Source organism: Electrona antarctica (genome assembly GCF_951216825.1).
Source record: "Electrona antarctica genome assembly, chromosome: 19".
Taxonomy (NCBI): Eukaryota; Metazoa; Chordata; class Actinopteri; order Myctophiformes; family Myctophidae; genus Electrona; species Electrona antarctica.
Window position 1 is genome coordinate 27,065,041 of NC_136800.1, and position 18,097 is coordinate 27,083,137.

At 41.7% G+C, this 18,097-nt stretch overlaps 1 protein-coding gene across 1 annotated transcript; it reads right to left on the reverse strand.

Moving 5' to 3' along the window:
* Positions 1–824: 824 nt before the first annotated feature.
* On the reverse strand, positions 825–16,774 carry LOC306943079 (extracellular calcium-sensing receptor-like; the record flags this gene model as incomplete). Its single annotated transcript, XM_079529283.1, has 11 exons — positions 825–1,738; positions 2,197–2,320; positions 2,653–2,880; positions 4,970–5,245; positions 5,489–5,695; positions 6,041–6,310; positions 6,972–7,058; positions 8,686–8,821; positions 8,964–9,094; positions 15,182–15,264; positions 16,750–16,774. The coding sequence occupies 11 exons, from the start codon at positions 16,772–16,774 to the stop codon at positions 825–827; spliced, it is 2,481 nt and encodes an 826-aa protein (XP_079385409.1).
* Between the last annotated feature and the right edge of the window lie 1,323 nt (positions 16,775–18,097).

Genomic DNA, 18,097 nt, shown 5'->3' on the forward strand with positions numbered 1-18,097 from the left:
CAGACAAATGTTCATTCCAAGACCTGTTCTGAAAATAAACAATGTCTTGGCTGAGTTGGTGGAGAACCTGAAGAAGACAGAACTACAACTTGTTCCTCCTGATCACTGCTATGCTGGACCTGGAGATGTGGCCTGTGATTTCTGCACTGGTAGAAAACAGAAAGCTGTGAAGACTTGTCTTCAGTGTCGGGTCTCTTACTGTGACACTCACCTCACCTGCGTGCGTGCGTGCGTGCATTTATTGTGAGTGTAACCAGAGAACTTGAGAGAAGTCACCACTTTTCCAGTTTTACTTCAACACACCTTACACACCTTTATTTTAACTACATTAAATTGAGAGAGAGAGGATAGTTGTTTAGAGTTTACACTATGAAGTATAGGAATGAAGTTTAAACACCAAGTACTGAAATAATGTAATTCATTAGTAAGTCAATATCCTGAAATATCAAGAGAGTAATATGTCACCATTACATATTACTCCTTCAAAAGTAACACTGTTCCTAATGCACAAATCATTACTGTTTTACCCTTGTACTTAGGATATTTGAAAATAGAGCTTGTAGATTAGCCATTTAGTAAGTGTTTGGATTTGGGAATAATCCTGAAGAATGCACAGATCATCACTTTATTGTATTCACATACTAGTACTCACCTTGTAATCATTATCTAGCAGCTAGATAATTTTGTGCAGCTAGATTATTTTGTGCAGCTAGATAATTTTGTGCAAATAAATGGTCAGCTATTGCACAAAATAATTTGTTCAGTTTGGAATTATTCTCGTTTTAAAGTACACTGAAAATGTGTTTTGAATTTAATTTCTGCTTCTACGTTTTAGTGGCACCTCGACCCATGATGGCCTTCTTAGTGTTTCTCTCAGGTTTAAAAATGATTATATAACACTTTGGGACAAACAGCGCCACCAAAAGACCAAAACTAGATGCTAAAATAGCAAATACCTCCACTGCATCTGCATATTTGCCTGGAGAGCTGATATATGCTGGGATGAAGGCTATCCACACGGCACAGAAGATCAACATGCTGAATGTGATTAACTTGGCTTCATTGAAGTTGTCTGGAAGTTTCCTTGCCATGAATGCTAGGAGGAAGCTGAGGAGTGCCAGTAAACCAATATAACCTAGTAATACTCCAAAACCAACTGTTGATCCTACATCACACTCATAGACAATCTTATCACTGTGGTATTGTGTGTTTTCATACGGAGTCGGTGAGGCAGACACAAGCCAGGCTGTGCAGATTATTGCCTGGATGGAAGTAAGAGCCAGAACTGTTCCTCTCTGCTGCATAGCACCAAACCACTTCATAATGTCTGCACCCCCAGGCTTGGAGGCCTTGAACACGGCCAACACCACCATAGTCTTTACCAGGATACACGAGAGACACAGTACAAAGCTGATGCCAAATGCTGCATGCCTCAGCTGACAAGTCCACTGTATAGGACGGCCAATGAACAGAAGTGAACACAAGAAACATAGTATGAGTGACAACAAGAGAAGAAAGCTGAGTTCTGAGTTGTTGGCGCGTACCATGGGTGTGTCAAGATGATAAAAGAAGATTCCCAGGACAATGGCACAGATAAGTGTGCCTAGCAATGAGATGATTGTCAAGGAGATACCCAGAGGCTCAAGGTAGGAGAGGAACTCCATGCTCTTAGGGACACAGTGGTCACGCTGGGGACTGGACCAGAAGTCCTCTGGACAACTGGTGCACTCTGTAGAGTCTAACAAAGACGGCAATATTATAGGGTCAGACAAGTAAAGTATCATCCTAAAGATTAAAGATACCTTGCTACATCATTATGTAAGTATCTGACATTCTACACTTTTCCTAAATTATAGTGTTTTACTTGCATTTGTGTGTCAATTAAGACTACTGTGGACTGCACAGACTGGCTTGTGTCTATGAGTGGGATCAACTGTGGATTTTTCATAATAAGGAAATAGGTGAATACTAAAATATTTGAGCTAAAATAGCATTTGGTTCAAATCTTTAATTGTATTGTTTGGATGTTATGCTCAATATTTATGTCCAGAGAGCCACCGTGAAAATAAACCTTTGGGCTTTATTGTGTTGTTTTCATCTGTGATGAAACAAATGTCACTGTATGTCGTGAGTGGCTGAGTGCTATCACCAAATACACTCAATCAATGAATCAATAAACTCAATCAATCAACTAACCTGTCTGATTGCTGATCTCTCCCTCAGAACAAGCAATGCAGTCAAAGCAGCAGACAGGTTCTCCTTTCCTTCTGGCCACACGGGTTCCAGGGGAGCAACTCTCACTGCACACTGACCGAGGAGGCTACAGAGGAAAGGAACATTGATACATTTCAGTGTAAAATAAATTACATCATGAGCTCAACATTAGCTTTTTTTTTGTTTTTGTGACCAACTTTTTTTTTAATTTTTTTTAAAGAACCCCGGGTTAGCACAGACATTACAGGAGAGGGAAACAACAATGATGCATACGTATAACATAATACATGTTTCTTTTTCTAACATGAAACATGATGGAAAACCAAAACAAAACGTGGCAATGATGTTGAAACAGACAAACATGGATGGATCAGACTTTATCTATTTTTTGTAATGTTTAGCAACATTAGCTATTTTCAAAAAGCCAAATTAAGTGACCTGTTTGGATCCAAAGTTCCAGAAGATTTTCTTTTCATCCAGGATGAGTTCTTCATCTCCGGAGGCTGACTTCTTGATCAAACCCACATTGTGAACCGTTGTGCTTCCATCAGGGAGCCACTCCCAGTTCATGACATCATAGATTGGTAAAGGATCACCATTCTCATCAAATGATACATCATCACCAAATGATGTGGTGAAGTTGACCTTTTCCAGGTAATACACAAGCTAGAAATGGTGATGAAGGCAATTATGAAGAACAGACAAATACACAGGGACTGTTGAATGAACTAGTAATTACACAAAACAGTAAAAACATGAAGTGTCGGCTAGGGCTTTCACTGTCTGGGCATTGAAAGGGGCACTACAAATATCACAAATGTGTGTGCGTGTTGCTGCAAGGGCAGCTGGCAGTTCTGAATCTGATCATCTAGGTTTTGGTATTTTTGATGGATTCATAGAGAAATACTATATATATATATATATATATATATATATATATATATATATATATATTGGAATTAGTTGGAATTAGTTTTAATTTGGAGAATGAATGCTTGCTCGGGATTGTGTTGGTGATCGTACAAATTTATTTTAATTAATAAAATAAGGGGGGGGAAAAGGTCTGTCTAATTTGGGCAGTCACTTTGGATATTCCTTATTCAAAATGTTTTGTCTTGATGTTTTGTGAGCTACACTGTTGTGTTTATGTCCATTCATGTTTGCTTACTTTAACTATGGGCACCGTTGACAACAAGAGATTGTTGATGATGTCGCCATTTATAACTTAAAGGTCCACTTCAACACTTTTCAATCTATCTTCATATAATAGGTCCTCACTAATAATCATGAAAAAATAGCGCAATTTTGTTCTACTCGGTCTGTGTCTCATAGAAGGGCTGTGGGCAGTTCAGAAACTCCTCCAGTGACATCATCGATGGGAAATACAAGTTCATATAAGTTCATTCACTTGGGTTGGAAACGAAACACAGTCTGGTTACGTTTCATTCTTCAGGTTATGCTTCATTAACTTGAGGTGGTAAAAAAAACAAATACCATAGTCTGGTCTGGTGACACTTCATACTTAATAATGACTTACGACACATGACCTGTCTCTGTCACAAGACACGCCTTTTCATTTATCACCATTCGAGTGCTCACACGATACACAAAACATTACGAGAGTTGCCAAACGGATCAAACCATTTGAGCATGACACATGGGGGGCCCCTTAAAAAGCGTTGTGTGAATTATTTCAAACGTGTTGTCGGCTTATATTAACTATATTTTATATATTTACAAACCTTTTCATGTTTCTCTGCATATCGACTAATATAATATTCAACATTAAGAGTACAGCTAGAAACATTAATGGAGTATTTCACCCAAATATTATATTTTACACACCCCATGAAGCCTTGAATTGATGGAAGTGTTTTGTTTTTGTCATTCCTGAGCCAATAATATCAAATAGCCTACAGGTCAATTGAGTCTCCTACGGGAAACGCCGCCGGTCATGAAATGATTGGCTTCGGAATACTAAAAAATGACCATGAATTCAACGCATCGTGGGGTGTGAAATTGATAGAAAACTAGAAAAAGTGCCCCTCGGGGCACAGGTCTCCTGCACCAGGCCAGGTTGTGGCCTCCTGGTGGCGCTATAATAGGCAAATGTGAAAAGGGTGCCATTTGTTCTTACGCCTTTGATGGCAATTGGATGATTTCAGGCTTTGCAAAAATCCACCTGTTGGTGGCGCTGTAACAGGCCAATGTGAAAAGGGCGGGATATATTCCTCAGCCTAGTAGGGCAGTGCGTGAAAGATTTTATGTGAATTGCACGATTTGAGGCTTTTAGTTCAAAACGGGCCAATCCTGCAAACTTTGAAAGCCAATATTGTCCAATTAGGATGGAATATGAAATATCCAGACAGATCCGTCTTGAGCACATGGCTATAGAGATGTTGTGTAACAATTTGCGGGAGTTTTGGACAAAATCTGGAGGAGTAATATAAAAAATGTGTTTTACAAAAGTCGGCCTCCTGACTCCTGGTGGCGCTATAACAGGCCGGTCTGGAAAATTTAAGGCAGAGGTTCATCATTGGCATCTAGGGAGTGTGTGTGCAAAGTTTGGCATCGACCAGGTTAACGGTGCCGGAGATTAGCTGGTAACGGACGGACGGACACACGGACGGACACACGGACGGACGGAGTGCAAACATACTCTCTCCCCTCCCCATGCCTTCGGCCTGGTGGAGACAATAAGTCATTTCTGGGGTGAACTAATCCTTTAACAGGTAACTGTGAATTATTATTCCACCTGCCATGGCTGTACTGTGTGCAAACTGGCACAGCTGTGCCCAATGAAAGGCCCTCTTCCTGGCACACATTCCAACATGTCATGGAGGGCATGGGCCAGAGCATACACAGCCTTGTACACATTGTATTCTACCCTGAGGTCAGACACATCCGACAATGTAGTTTCTGCAGTTCCTAGGTCCTCTTGTCCAGTGCACACGCTTCCACCAGCATCCACCCAGTCGGTCGGAAGGGGTGCAAATTTACACTGAAATGTGATCTCCCAAAACTGCCTCACCTGAAGAAACACAATGAAGACATACAGTACGCATAAATATGGGGACTGCCCATAAGTCTGACCTCCCGTCCGTCCGACCTACGTGGCCGGTTAAGAATGAGCCTGAGGTTAGGGTTAGGGTTTGGTATTAGTAATCAGTCGGACTAACAGGAGGTCAGAACAATACACCTTGTAAATGTTTGGCGACAGACAGCAGTGTGAAATTCCAGTTTGTTTAACTACTAAATTAAACAAAAGGCTCACTATGTTATTTTCGTGGCTGTTGTCAGGGTCATTGTCGGGATGTATTTTTAACAAGAAGTCCTTGAGACCTGGTATCTCTCCACCACGGATGGCAATACCCAGGGTGCCTCTCAGGTACGGCATGAAGTTAGGAGTCTGGAGTCCAGTATATGTCGTCCAGGACTCACTGGCCATCCATTGCAGACCTGTTACATTCTGCTTTACCACCTAGTGTGTTGAACACATTACATTAGCAAATGTATGTATGTAACAATTAGTTATAGCAGTGAGATGAGTGAATGGTCTTATCATTTGTTGCTTATTATTGTGCAGAGAAGTACTAAGATGAAATACCAGAACAAAATAAGTACGGTACACGTTATTGCTGAGCATTCATGAACCTCGAGCACAAATTATTGAATTGCATAGCAATTACAAAAAAACATTTGCAACCTATTTTTATTCTGGAATAATGTATTTACTTCAAAATAGCGGATTTCCGATAATACAAAAAAAAGTAATATAATTATGAATCACAATGTTAACAAAACAAACATGTATCAAAGCCCAAACCTCCTCCATGAGTTCAGGCATATGGCTCTCATATACAAATGCGATGACCACGCGAGCTGTGGACTTCCTCATCACAGTGACAATCCGCTGAAGTTCAGATGGATCATAGTCCATGGGCACAACCTCCAGGTACGCCAGACAAGCCAAACCAGACTGAGCCAGCTCAGACTGTAAGGCTATGGCAGCATGGTGGCCATATGCATTATCAATCAACAGCATTCCTACCCAGGTCCACCTGAACCGCCTCATAATCTGGAGCATAGCTCGCACCTGAGTGTATATAATGGAGGGATAAGTGCTTATAAATTAGATTATTCACATAGTGAATCTCTTACACAGATAACACAATAGGAATGTTCTAATCATTATCTTTTGATGCTGCCAACAAAGACCTTCAGCTCCTGACCTGCAATAATTCAAGGTGATAATGCAATATCTAATTATGCTCACTAGAGGGTGGCATGTGTTAACCCATTCAAACCGGGAAAACATCTGTCACTGCACATGCATAAAGTGAGTGGCAAACTGAGTTTAACGTTGTTTAATGCAATCAGAGAAGACTTTTCTGTTTGGATGTATGGGCTGTCAAGGCCAGAATTAATTCAGTAGGCGTCCCGCATAATGTCCGGGTATGATGATAATGTCGCGCATACCCTCTATTAAAAAAAAGCAGATATGCAAGCTCATAAGCTCTCTTTGTGCCGTGCTATGATTGTAGATTATAGATCTGCTATTTTTGAAAAATGTATTTTAAAATGAACATTTTTAATACGTTTGAGAACTGTAACAACATACTGTACGTTTTTCAGAAAACTGTTTGGATTTAGAAGCCATTATTTTGAAATGTGTAGAATCGGTCACAGCTCTTGATGGGTCAAGTGTGTGGAACATGTATGCTTGATGCCAAGAGATCTGGTCTGTATGAATTCACCTGGAAGGCGTCACTTGGGATTGTTCTAAAGAAGGACGGGAACTGGTTCCGGTCGCTCAGACAGGAGCAGGTGGCATAGTGACTTACCTGCAAAAAGTTCGAAACAACTTTTCTCTAATATAGCAATGCTACTCAATTATTTAACAAATGTCTCCTTCAAGCAGAGAATGTGAGCATACAGTATGAGAATATAACAATAATTCAATAAATTGTGTGGTATTTATTGATCACTGTGATTGATAGAAGGTTTCATATAACATTCTCAAAATTACTCAAAATACTCCCCACTCCTATTATAGATAAGGGCTAGAATCCCTACTCAGGTTTGGGCAGAGAATCAAACAGACAGGGCGGTCTTCAACATTGTTTTAGCTAAGGTCCCCCCCACTTATTGTATGAAATTGTGCCTTCTATGCAACTTGATAAGAGGCTTCCAAAGCTACCTTGAGTAGCCTACTTGGTTGTCTCCAAGTAATGCTGCAGCTTTGATGGTTCATCATAGTCTTAATCTTAATCTTAAATATTAAGTAAATGTTTTTGTTTGTTTGTTAGTTTTTTAGCTAATAATAACATGTTGGATTCATGAGTGTGTGTGTTTTCATTCATACCCTGTAGATATAGGTCTTCAGGGTATGAAATACTATTATTGTGATGAAACATTGATCAATGAAAAGGTTATTTAATTATGGCTACGAGCTGTGTGACCCCTTTTCTTTGCAACAATGTGTGTTTTCAGAGAATTGCATAAAAAGGTTCCTATCAGATAAAGTCTGCAGCCCCCTGTAGTAACTGTAGTCGCTCAGAGTACACCTTAGGCATCCCAGACCCCCTGTTGAAGAACCCTACTCTAAGATATGCATCGTGTTCTGACCTTTTAAAAAACAGCTCTGTGCTCAATTCTGCCTGCTCTGCTCACATGCTCTGTTTCCAGGTAAATGTGTTCTATGAGCTTCAAGCTGTAATAAGACTATTTATGACACATTTCATTTATGAAAATAAAGAACCCGAATTAAGCATATTGTGACAGCACTTTGGTCGGCCGTGTAAATGAATGCCCTACATATTAGTCATACAATAGGTAGTCTAATCTAATGCAAAAGAAGCAACAAAAGCAGATCTAGAAGCTGAAAACGTTACATCACCACATTGTGAGCTTAACTGTCATCGCCACATGGTCACGTGGCTCGTGGTGGACATTTTTGTCAGAATATATTTTTTGCCACAGCCCACTGCAGAGTGCAGACATACAAAATGAGTGGACTTATTATATTACCAGAAACAATAAGATAGCCCTGAATGACCATAACAGGTCTGTAACTCAGAGTGTACAAATGGAACCAAATGGACCATCACCATAACCGCTGTGCAGCCTGTGCTAGTGGACTCCTAATGTGATTTTGTCATAATAAATCAGTTTCATACATATTCTGAATAAAACCTGGAGACGGACATTCAATAATTGGGTCTTATGATCAAAATTAGAATAATGATGGTGTGTAAAAATCTTAATAAATAAAAAGTCCCACGGACAAAGACAAGTCTTGCCACAGACACATTTGTCTGTGCACAGACGTACCATGGGCACTCTGTACAAGCCCAATACACTAGAGATGGCAATAGAACTCGTTGAAGCTGCTGGGCCCACAATTCCGAGCACTGGAGGGGACCCGACGCATCTCTCATCAAATTGAAACTGCTTCTCTCCCCCACTGACCAATGACAACACTGCATGGAATGCACCTCCAAGCGTGTGACAAGTATCATAGATCCCATAGCCCAGAGTCACATTGGGCAGCAGGGTGCTCTTTCTGTTGATCTCATTGATGGCAAAAGCCATGGTCTGCGCCCGTCTGAACCCTGGAGTGAAAAAACTACCACAGAAAAGTCTACTGTAACTTTGAATATTTATCTTTGTAGGAATACACAGCATAATCTAAAGTCTAAACAAGTTAGTTGTTCTCTTGCTTGCTATACTGTAATTGTGGTACTCACCCATAGCAAGTGAGCTCCTGTCGCTTGGAGGTGAAAGACAGCCCAGGGTAGACAGGGATGAAGTGGATATAAAATAATCCACCCAGAACAAAGTCCCCAGCCTTGTACATTCTGTTGAGATTAAACTGTTCCTGTAATTCACAAGAAGAGGAAGGTGAGGAAGACAAAAGAGAGAAGGAAGAGAACAACGTCAAATGCAAGTACAGATATGAAAGCAGGTGTGTGTCTAGAGAAGCCCTCATGACTGTCCTCCTCTGTCTAACCCCACCTTCTCTAAATCTTCTGTCCAGTTGTCACATTTTATAGCTACACATTGCTGTGCCATCCCCTGTAACACCTTATGGCACTATGTGCTCTTTCACGCCACCCATCTGGGCAGAGGCAGTAGAGGGCTTACAACAGGTGGTTTCGAGGAAGCAATCTGATTGGTTGAAATAGCCAGCTGTGCTTAAACGAGCATGATGGAACGCCTAATCAAAACATAAAAATCACTCAGCTGTGCTCAGTCTCGCTGCTATCCCAGAGCAGAGCGGGTTGGGTGGCTAGGCTATTAGTTCGGACATTTTCGGTCGTAGTTTTTTATCGAATATCTTAGTTTTAATGACATGGATATCCTCCTTACAAAGAAACTTACAAAGAAAACATAGAGTCAATGTTATTTTGTCTCCTATAAGAACGACAATACATTGCTTGGATGCACCTGGGACATATCTTCAGTGATGTATCCCAAGGTCATCAGGGTTTCGGTTCTTGCGAACAGCATACCCATCACTCGGGTGACCAGCCGGGGTGATCAAGTCCCGACCTACGTCCCAGACTCCCACTAGCTACCCTCGATCAGACCCACTAAGGAAAGACCAGGGCCACACAATCCATTGGATCCACTCCGGAACTACTCTGCCGGGACTGGGAGGTACAATTCTGGTATGTGGAGGGACTATAGGCTCTGTGGGTTGACTCATGTCTGGGCCCCTCCTCTCAACAGGTACATTTTTGACATGTTTGCCTGCCACCAGGTATGTATAGTACTATACATACCTGGTGGCAGGCAAAAATGTCCTTTTGCCATTTTCCTTTTGCTTTCCTTTTGCTTTAAGTAGCATGTAACATGTCACACTAGGGGGTTTTCATGATTCGGAATCCATTCCAATCATTAGTTTTGCACAAAATACATTCCTTGGGCTAAAAACAGCCATAACCACTTGCCCAAAATGTGCTGACCTCATCACATTTGTGCTGACCTCATCACATTTGTCATGACGTCTATGGCCGTTTTTAGCCCAATGAGTGTTTTTTTGTGCAAAACGAATGTTAATGGGGAAAAAAATTGCCCAATACTCACAGCCGGTCAGCAAGTGGATTCATGAATGTATGTATATAGACAATATTTTAGGCCAATAAATATAGGCCAATATATACCAAATTTCCCATTTTAAACAAAAGAAGCCTGTCGGCTGCCGGACTAATATAGTACCCGGCTCCTTAACACGTGATGTGTTGAGAGCTTGTAGATCGACTATTTGTGGTTAATGTTCCTCCCAGAATTAATGGATGCTGAGTAGTTAAGTTCAGTACTTGAATAAATGTACTTAGTTAATTAATTCCACCATTGCCGAGGTGTGAGGGAAAACAACAGTGAAGCCCAAGGCACCTTCTGGGCACCAGATGTGTCCCAAAAATGAGTCAATGACAGCTCACACAAACAGTGTTGTTTTTAATTAGCCCAGGCCTTAGAGGCCATTTAAACACCTCAAGGTTCAAACATTGCAATAACATTTATTAACACGATTAATTATCACATTGTCAATGTCTTGCTGAATCAGACATTCTGATGATCTTGTTTTTGATGATTGTCAAAAGTGTAAGTGTAATACAAATCTTTAATTCCCCTACAATGGCCAGGAATATTGCCTATACCTCCCCATTTTATATGACAGCAAGTACAAGGTACAACTGCTAGCAAGTACAGTACATCAGTACTGGTCAGATACAGCACAATGATTGAACATCAAGGGCCCTATTTTTGTAAATGCTTATTCCTAAACTTTTTCGTCAGTCACTTATCCCTAAACTTCTTTGCCATTTTTACCATTTTGAAAAACAGTTCAAATAGCTGATCTACAAGCTCACAATGTGTCGATGTAGATTGTTTTTTAGAAGACAATCTACATCGATTGTCTTCTAACCTTAGCTATAAGGGGTTTAGCACTGATGAAAATAGGGCCCCATATGCTTACTGCCAACTCTATTGTCCCCAATACTGCTGTCACTTGTCAATTGATCTTCAGTTCATACCTTCTGGTGATGCTATAAAAGTTCTAAAAGGTAAAGAAAGATGAACCCTATCTAACCCTAACCCTACATTAGAACATGACAGGGTCTAACATCTAAAGCAGCACATCAAGACTATATTTCAGTCAGGACAACATGAATGGATGGAATATAATTATATTTATTGAATATAAAATGAGCGATTTATTTATTATGGTTCGGTGATGAATTGGATCTGCTTTTTAGGTACTCAGATCAAGCGCATCAGTCCCAACCATAGTGAAATAAACAGCAGATCCAAAACAACAGGTGGTAGCAGCAGAAGTTTAAGCAGACAGCACATGAGCAGTGCAAACTTCCAGTTTAAATAGCCGGTATGAAGATGGAATGAGTGTGTGATTCAGTGGCGGTCCGTGCCGAAATGAACTAGGCCTTCAACCCCCCCCCCCCCCAAAAAAAATAGCCGATCTACAAGCTCACGACGCGCTGTGGGCTTGTAGATCGGCTATTCCCCCCCCCCTGTCATATGTTCTTATACAACATTAAACCACGCAAAAAAACCACACTCATATCAGGCTCTGTAATATCCCAGCTATGCTGCACCGGCGGGGACTAAACACACGCAGCGCGTGCGCGCGTGCACACACACACACACACACACACACACACACACAAGTGGCTCCGCAGCGCACAGCCACATAAGACTCGGCCACACACACTGTCAGCACGGACAACCACACGTCTTGAAGTCCACAACCATAGCCTATAAAACGATCAATCAATAAGCTGTGTCGCATCGCGATCGCATGTATATAAATATTATATAAAGATCCTTACCATGGCTGCCTGCATCATACCAATGGTCTACCCTGTCCCTGCAAGCTTTTCTTGAAGTCCTTCCTTCTCGAAAAATGCTTTGACTGTATTCTTCTCCTCCTTCAGCCGTTTTCCGCGTTTGTTTGTGAGTTAAATCTATTTAGCTCCTCAATCAACCCACAAATGGGAACTCGCGCAGAAAGTTTGAAACACCCAGTTCTCTTTTCTCATTTGACAATATTTCCCCCCAATGATGGGATCCAAGCAAGACGTTAACGTCACCAAAGGCCAGCTAGCTGGCGCTGGTACATGAAAGAAAACGCCCAGCAGGGCAAACTCGAAATCTGATTGGCTAAGAAACCTGTCAATCTCTATATTGATCCCATTCATTTCAACAGCAAGGGGATTCACTGGAGTTTCTGCAGGCCTCCTGGTAGAGAATTTTACCCGGAGACAACACAAGGAAATAATCTCATCAAAAAATCTCATCAAAAAACCCAAGGGCTGTTGTACCTGCACAGAATGGAAGCAGAGCATCCAACCTGTCTGAGTGAAAAACAGTGCAGTGGCAGCGAAATAAATATAATATTATATATAATATTATAGATATAATATTTGTTAAAAAGAAAAACTTATTATAAAATATAAATTTCTGCATCAGGCAAGTGGCATCAGGCAAGTGGGCCAGCAGAGAAGGCCTTGCTGGCCCTGACGGCCCACCACTGGTGTGATTGGATGAAGTGAATCATGTGAATGAGAATGTGATGCTGAGGCGGCCCAATTAACAGCCGGCAGCAACTGCACTGAGTTTCCTGACTGAACTTGCTCTATTCCCTTGATCACTAGTTTTTTACCATACTATGATGGATCATGTGGCCTTTCTGTGACCTCACTCATCCCACATGACAGGGCCTTGCCAGGTATACTGTGCATAACCTCATTAAATGGTCCTATACAATGGTACTAACTAGTGGTAATTATGGTAGTAGTGGTGGTGGTTGTTGTAGTGTCTGTAGTGATACTGGTTAGAATGGGCAACATAATATCTGACCCCCTGGCCCTCAGCACAGGTGCTCATCGCTTCAGGAAGCCAAAGAGGCAAAGAGAGCATGTGCCTATCTTCATCAATGACATTGTTAATAGAAAGGGTCAACCATGGGTTTTATTTTCTAAAACCCATAATGTATTTTGTGACCTACAGTGGATGAATAGTAAAGTAGGTGCCAATGTAGCCCTGGTGAGATAGTGAAGTGGCTAGCCCTGCCTCTACTTCCACCTCTGCCCACATGGGTGTTACGTAATGCCATACGGTGGCACAGGAGATGGCATAGCACTGCAGCGATGTGAAAGATGAAGATGATGATGATGTAATGCCAGCGTGGCACAGGGGATGGAATAGCTGTCCCCAATCCTAACCCTAACCACACAGGGGATGGAATAGCTGTCCCCAATCCTAACCCTAACCACAAGGGATGGAATAGCTGTCCCCAATCCTAACCCTAACCACATGGGATGGAATAGCTGTCCCCAATCCTAACCCTAACCACATGGGATGGAATAGCTGTCCCCAATCCTAACCCTAACCACATGGGATGGAATAGCTGTCCCCAATCCTAACCATAACCACACGCGGAAGCCACGTGGTTGGAATGGCGGTGCGTTGGAATGCCACTCTGTTCCCCTGAAGTTTTAAGTGCCTGTTTAGTGGATCAAACGATTGCCTTGCCCTTGCTCTGTTTTGTTTAATGACTGACCTCCTGGTATTGACCTTTGTTCTAGGTTTATTCTGCTTTTATTCTGAGCAAAGACTGCGTTATCTTTATTCAGCCATTTGCCTTCGATTTTCTGCTATTTAGTCTGTTCTGAAAATGCTGACAATAAAATGCTCTCTATCCTGCCGCCTAGAGTTATTATTGATGTATGCATTTGTGTTACTGTTATGGGAGGTATAACTAACCTCAAACTGACTTTCGATCAGAGAGTGTTGGTACTGTTAGTACTGTTGGTACTTGGGTTTGCCATACATATCATAAGTCAACACATGTATTGCCGGAATAATAATTTCACGAACGTGCGCCTTAAATAATAGCTTGTCCTAATGTCGGAAAATATTCCACAATCGCCAGTGACAAGAAAGAAAAACAGCTCCGCTCGCAGGCTGCCATCATTGTCCATAGCATTGCATTGGAAACTCGATTACCCAGTATCCCTCAGAAGCGAGCGTCAATTGTGTTCTTCCGGTCATGTGATCCAAATGTGTGACGTATCACAAAGTACCCACGGAAAACCTCATATGTCTAAAAGTTATCAAAATTGCCAAATAAAACATAACTCGTGAAACTCGGGTCGGCAGGGCAGTCAAACCGTTCTTGTAACATCAAACCGTTACAAGAACGGTTTGATGTCAAATTCCTCATTCAAACCACGAGGAGCCATTGTATTGAGATAATAAATATAAAACATCTCTCGTAATAGCAGACGCTCATGATTGCCACCTCTGGGGGGCTTATCCACCTTCTCAATGCGTACGTATACCGAAGGGAACTAATGCTGAGTGCTGACCCATTCACCCCACAGTTGCGCGATAGCCCAATTAAAGAAAGAAAGAAAGAAAGAAAGAAAGAAAGAAAGAAAGGAGGGTGACGTGCTGGTAAACATATTTATTGTGGTTGATCTTCCCAGTTTAAGATTTTCACATGTACCTGAACAGTGCATCTTGTGTCAAATAAAACTGAATCTGAATCTAATGTGTCAATTGTCCCAAAGGAGTGGGTTGCTGTAGCCGGAGAAAGCCCACCCTGTTACATTATAGCTTCACACAAACCAAATCACAGAATAATTCATTTGAACCGCATTTTGTGTTGAACTACATTCAGATGTAGCTTACTGATTGTTTTGAATGCCTCTGTCAAAGCAGAATAAATAATGAATTGCTAAATCATGAGCACTTAATTAACTCTAGATTTAACTCTCCGGTGGCAAGGCCCTGGATACTGTGGATAGGCAACCCGGCCTGGTGGATATCTGCCCTTCGAGGAGTGCTTGTTTCTAGTTCTCAGTGGGGTGGCCTATGTGTTATCAATGGCCAGCTGTAGCATAGCGATCACATGAAGAGAGGGACGAGATCTGACCAGGCACCGGTACACCGGCCCAGTCAGACTGGGTTCGAATGCTGTGTCGTCAAAGACGACCACACCACTGTGTTGTTTATTATCTAGTTATTGTGCACAAGGAAAATGTGTTTATTGTGTGTCACGGTAGGGTTCGTAGACAGAGGGGTAGTTGAGGGTAGTTGTGGTTCCCCCCATCCATGTTTGATTTTTGGCTTGCTGTGTCACAATTAAAAGATTATTCATATAAAAGGACTATTCCTCAATTGCTTGGCCTGGGCTGCGGCTGAACGGTCCAGGCACCTATGCCGGTAATCCAGCCTGACAGCGTGCCGCGGGTTCAAGTCCTGAGCCCATCGGCCTTTGCTGCATGTCTTCTCCCCATCTATCTCTCCCTTTCCTGTCACATTACTGTACCCTATCAAATAAAGGCAAAAAAGCCATAACAAATATATTAAAAAAGGACTAATCCATATGATCTGAAAGCCAGCAGTCAAATACATATATCTACATATATGTTGCCCATCTCTGTCTATGGGCAACAGTGGTAGAGCTACAGTAGTAAATGTGGCACTCTCGTGTCCTTGTTATTTGACAATAGCATGTTTTGAAACTATCTCCAGTAATTATTTTCCAATAGTGCACCTGTTGACTCACTATTTCATCATCCCTGGACCAGATGTCACCACTTGGACACACACACCTGCGGGCCTGCCTTTGCTTTCCCAGCTCATGTTTATTTTGTGCTCACCTGGGTATAGACAAATCCACAGAGAGGTACCCTGGGTGCGGCCATTACTGAGGTGTACCATTAACTGATTAGCTACACCTGGCCTAAAGTGTGTGTGTGTGTGTGTGTGTGTGTGTGTGTGCGTGTGTGCGTGTGTGCGTGCGTGCGTGCGTGCGTGCGTGCGTGCGTGCGTGCGTGCGTGCGCATGCCATGTGTGCGTGTGTGTGCGTGTGCGTGTGCGTGTGCATGCTTGTGTGTTTGTGTAAACAAACACAAACAACAAAAGCAATGTTTGTGTAAACACAAACATTGCGTAACACAAACATTGATGACGAAGGTGCATGAGGACGCAAACACAAACTTTGTCCTACACAAACATTACATTTCCATTGACAATGAATGGACAATTTTACATCATAGTGTAAACACAAGTTTTGCGTAACACAAACATTGATAATTATGTTGTATAGGAGTCTTTCAACTCTCAACTGTCAGTAAGAAGTCAGCGATGATGAATTACGATCACACGGGTGTGATTTATGTTAATACAATATAACTTGTACAATCGAGGTGGTTTGTCTCCATGCTCTTATAGAGACAGACCTAGACATCTGGATCTGACATGAATTTTGTCAAATTCAAATCCCACCAGGTCAGCTCTATTAGATCAATGGTCAAAGTTCCAGCACTTGCACAGGAAACTGGGTTCAAATCCGGGGTAGAAGAGGAGAGTTACATAGTTCTGCTTTAAGTATAAAGTACAGGTCATCAGCAGGTCTGTGACTCTGTATCCTCCAAAAATGATGATACGATCTCCCACCATGCGACACCACACAAAATACATTTCCCAAGGCCTCACCTTCTTCCAGGAGAACTGCGGCCATCTTGCCACCAAGGTGGTAACTTTCCCATTGACAGCCAAGATACACCCAAACAGAAAAGTCCTATCTGATTGTATTAAACAGCGTCAAACTCACCAACAGCTGTACGAAAAGCCTGAATTATCCTTTTTTTGAGTGGTGTAAACCACTCCTACAACCGGCTTTGTTAGTTTACGTGTCTGTCCGTTTACGTGTCTGTCCGTACCAAAACAATGAGCATGGTTGCTATGGTCACCCAGTTCACACAGGTGTGATTTCATTACGTCAGACATTACGTCAGACCACAGCTGATCAGTCTATATAAGACCTTACACCACTCAGTTCACACGGGTGTGATTTTTCTATCTGCAAAGTGTCTATCTGTTATGAGCTACTTCCTGTCAAGAAAAGAAGTGTTGGAGTTTGGAAGTGCTCGTTGGATATCAATTCAATTCAAAGGGCTTTATTGGCATGAGAAAACATACGTTTACATTGCCAAAGCAGAAAGCACAATACAACAATACAGCAATACAATCAAAACAAAAATGATGTACATTTGAAAGTCAGAATCTTCAATAGATCAATTTCAAAGATGCATCATTGGATGCAGGTATATACACAATGATTAGTCTTTAGGGTGGTTGTGTTCCGTTTGATATCCTTCTCCTATCACAGCAACTCACGAATCTTGCTGCTGTGTTTGCACATTGTTGTACTTCGCCCAGCAGATATGGGAGTTTTTTTTCATTGGTCATGTTTTCAAAATCTCCGTGTACCCAGGGGGCAAAGGGGGTTGACCTGCATTTGTCATAACATACAAAGTTGTCCACCAGAAATAATATCTATGACCCCATAGGATCACAACCTATATGGACAACTCGGTCAATTTTGTTGCGAAAGTCCAATATTAGCCCCTATTAGTTATAATGGGGGGTGAATAGGGCAAAATTTTAAACTGAGAGATATTTCCACGAAACTTCTCAGGTTGATCAATGATATAAATACGATTTTCTTTTGTATTGCAAGTTTCCATGAAATCCAATATGGCGGCCACAATATGGCCACCACAATATTAGCACCAAAGAAATAGGTTTTGGCTCTAACTTCTGAACGAGATGAGCTAGAAACGCAAACTTGGTGCATGTCTATTTCATGGTTTCTGACCATGAGAGACTCAATGGAATACCTATTTTCATTATTGGGTGTGTCTGGACCCTTATTGTGCATATTTACAAGATGGTGGCCACCCGAAATAGTGCTTTACCATGATTTCTACCATGATTGTTGACTGTTTTGGCAAACACAAGCAATATTAATCCATTGGCTAAGATTCATGGCACAGAAGGA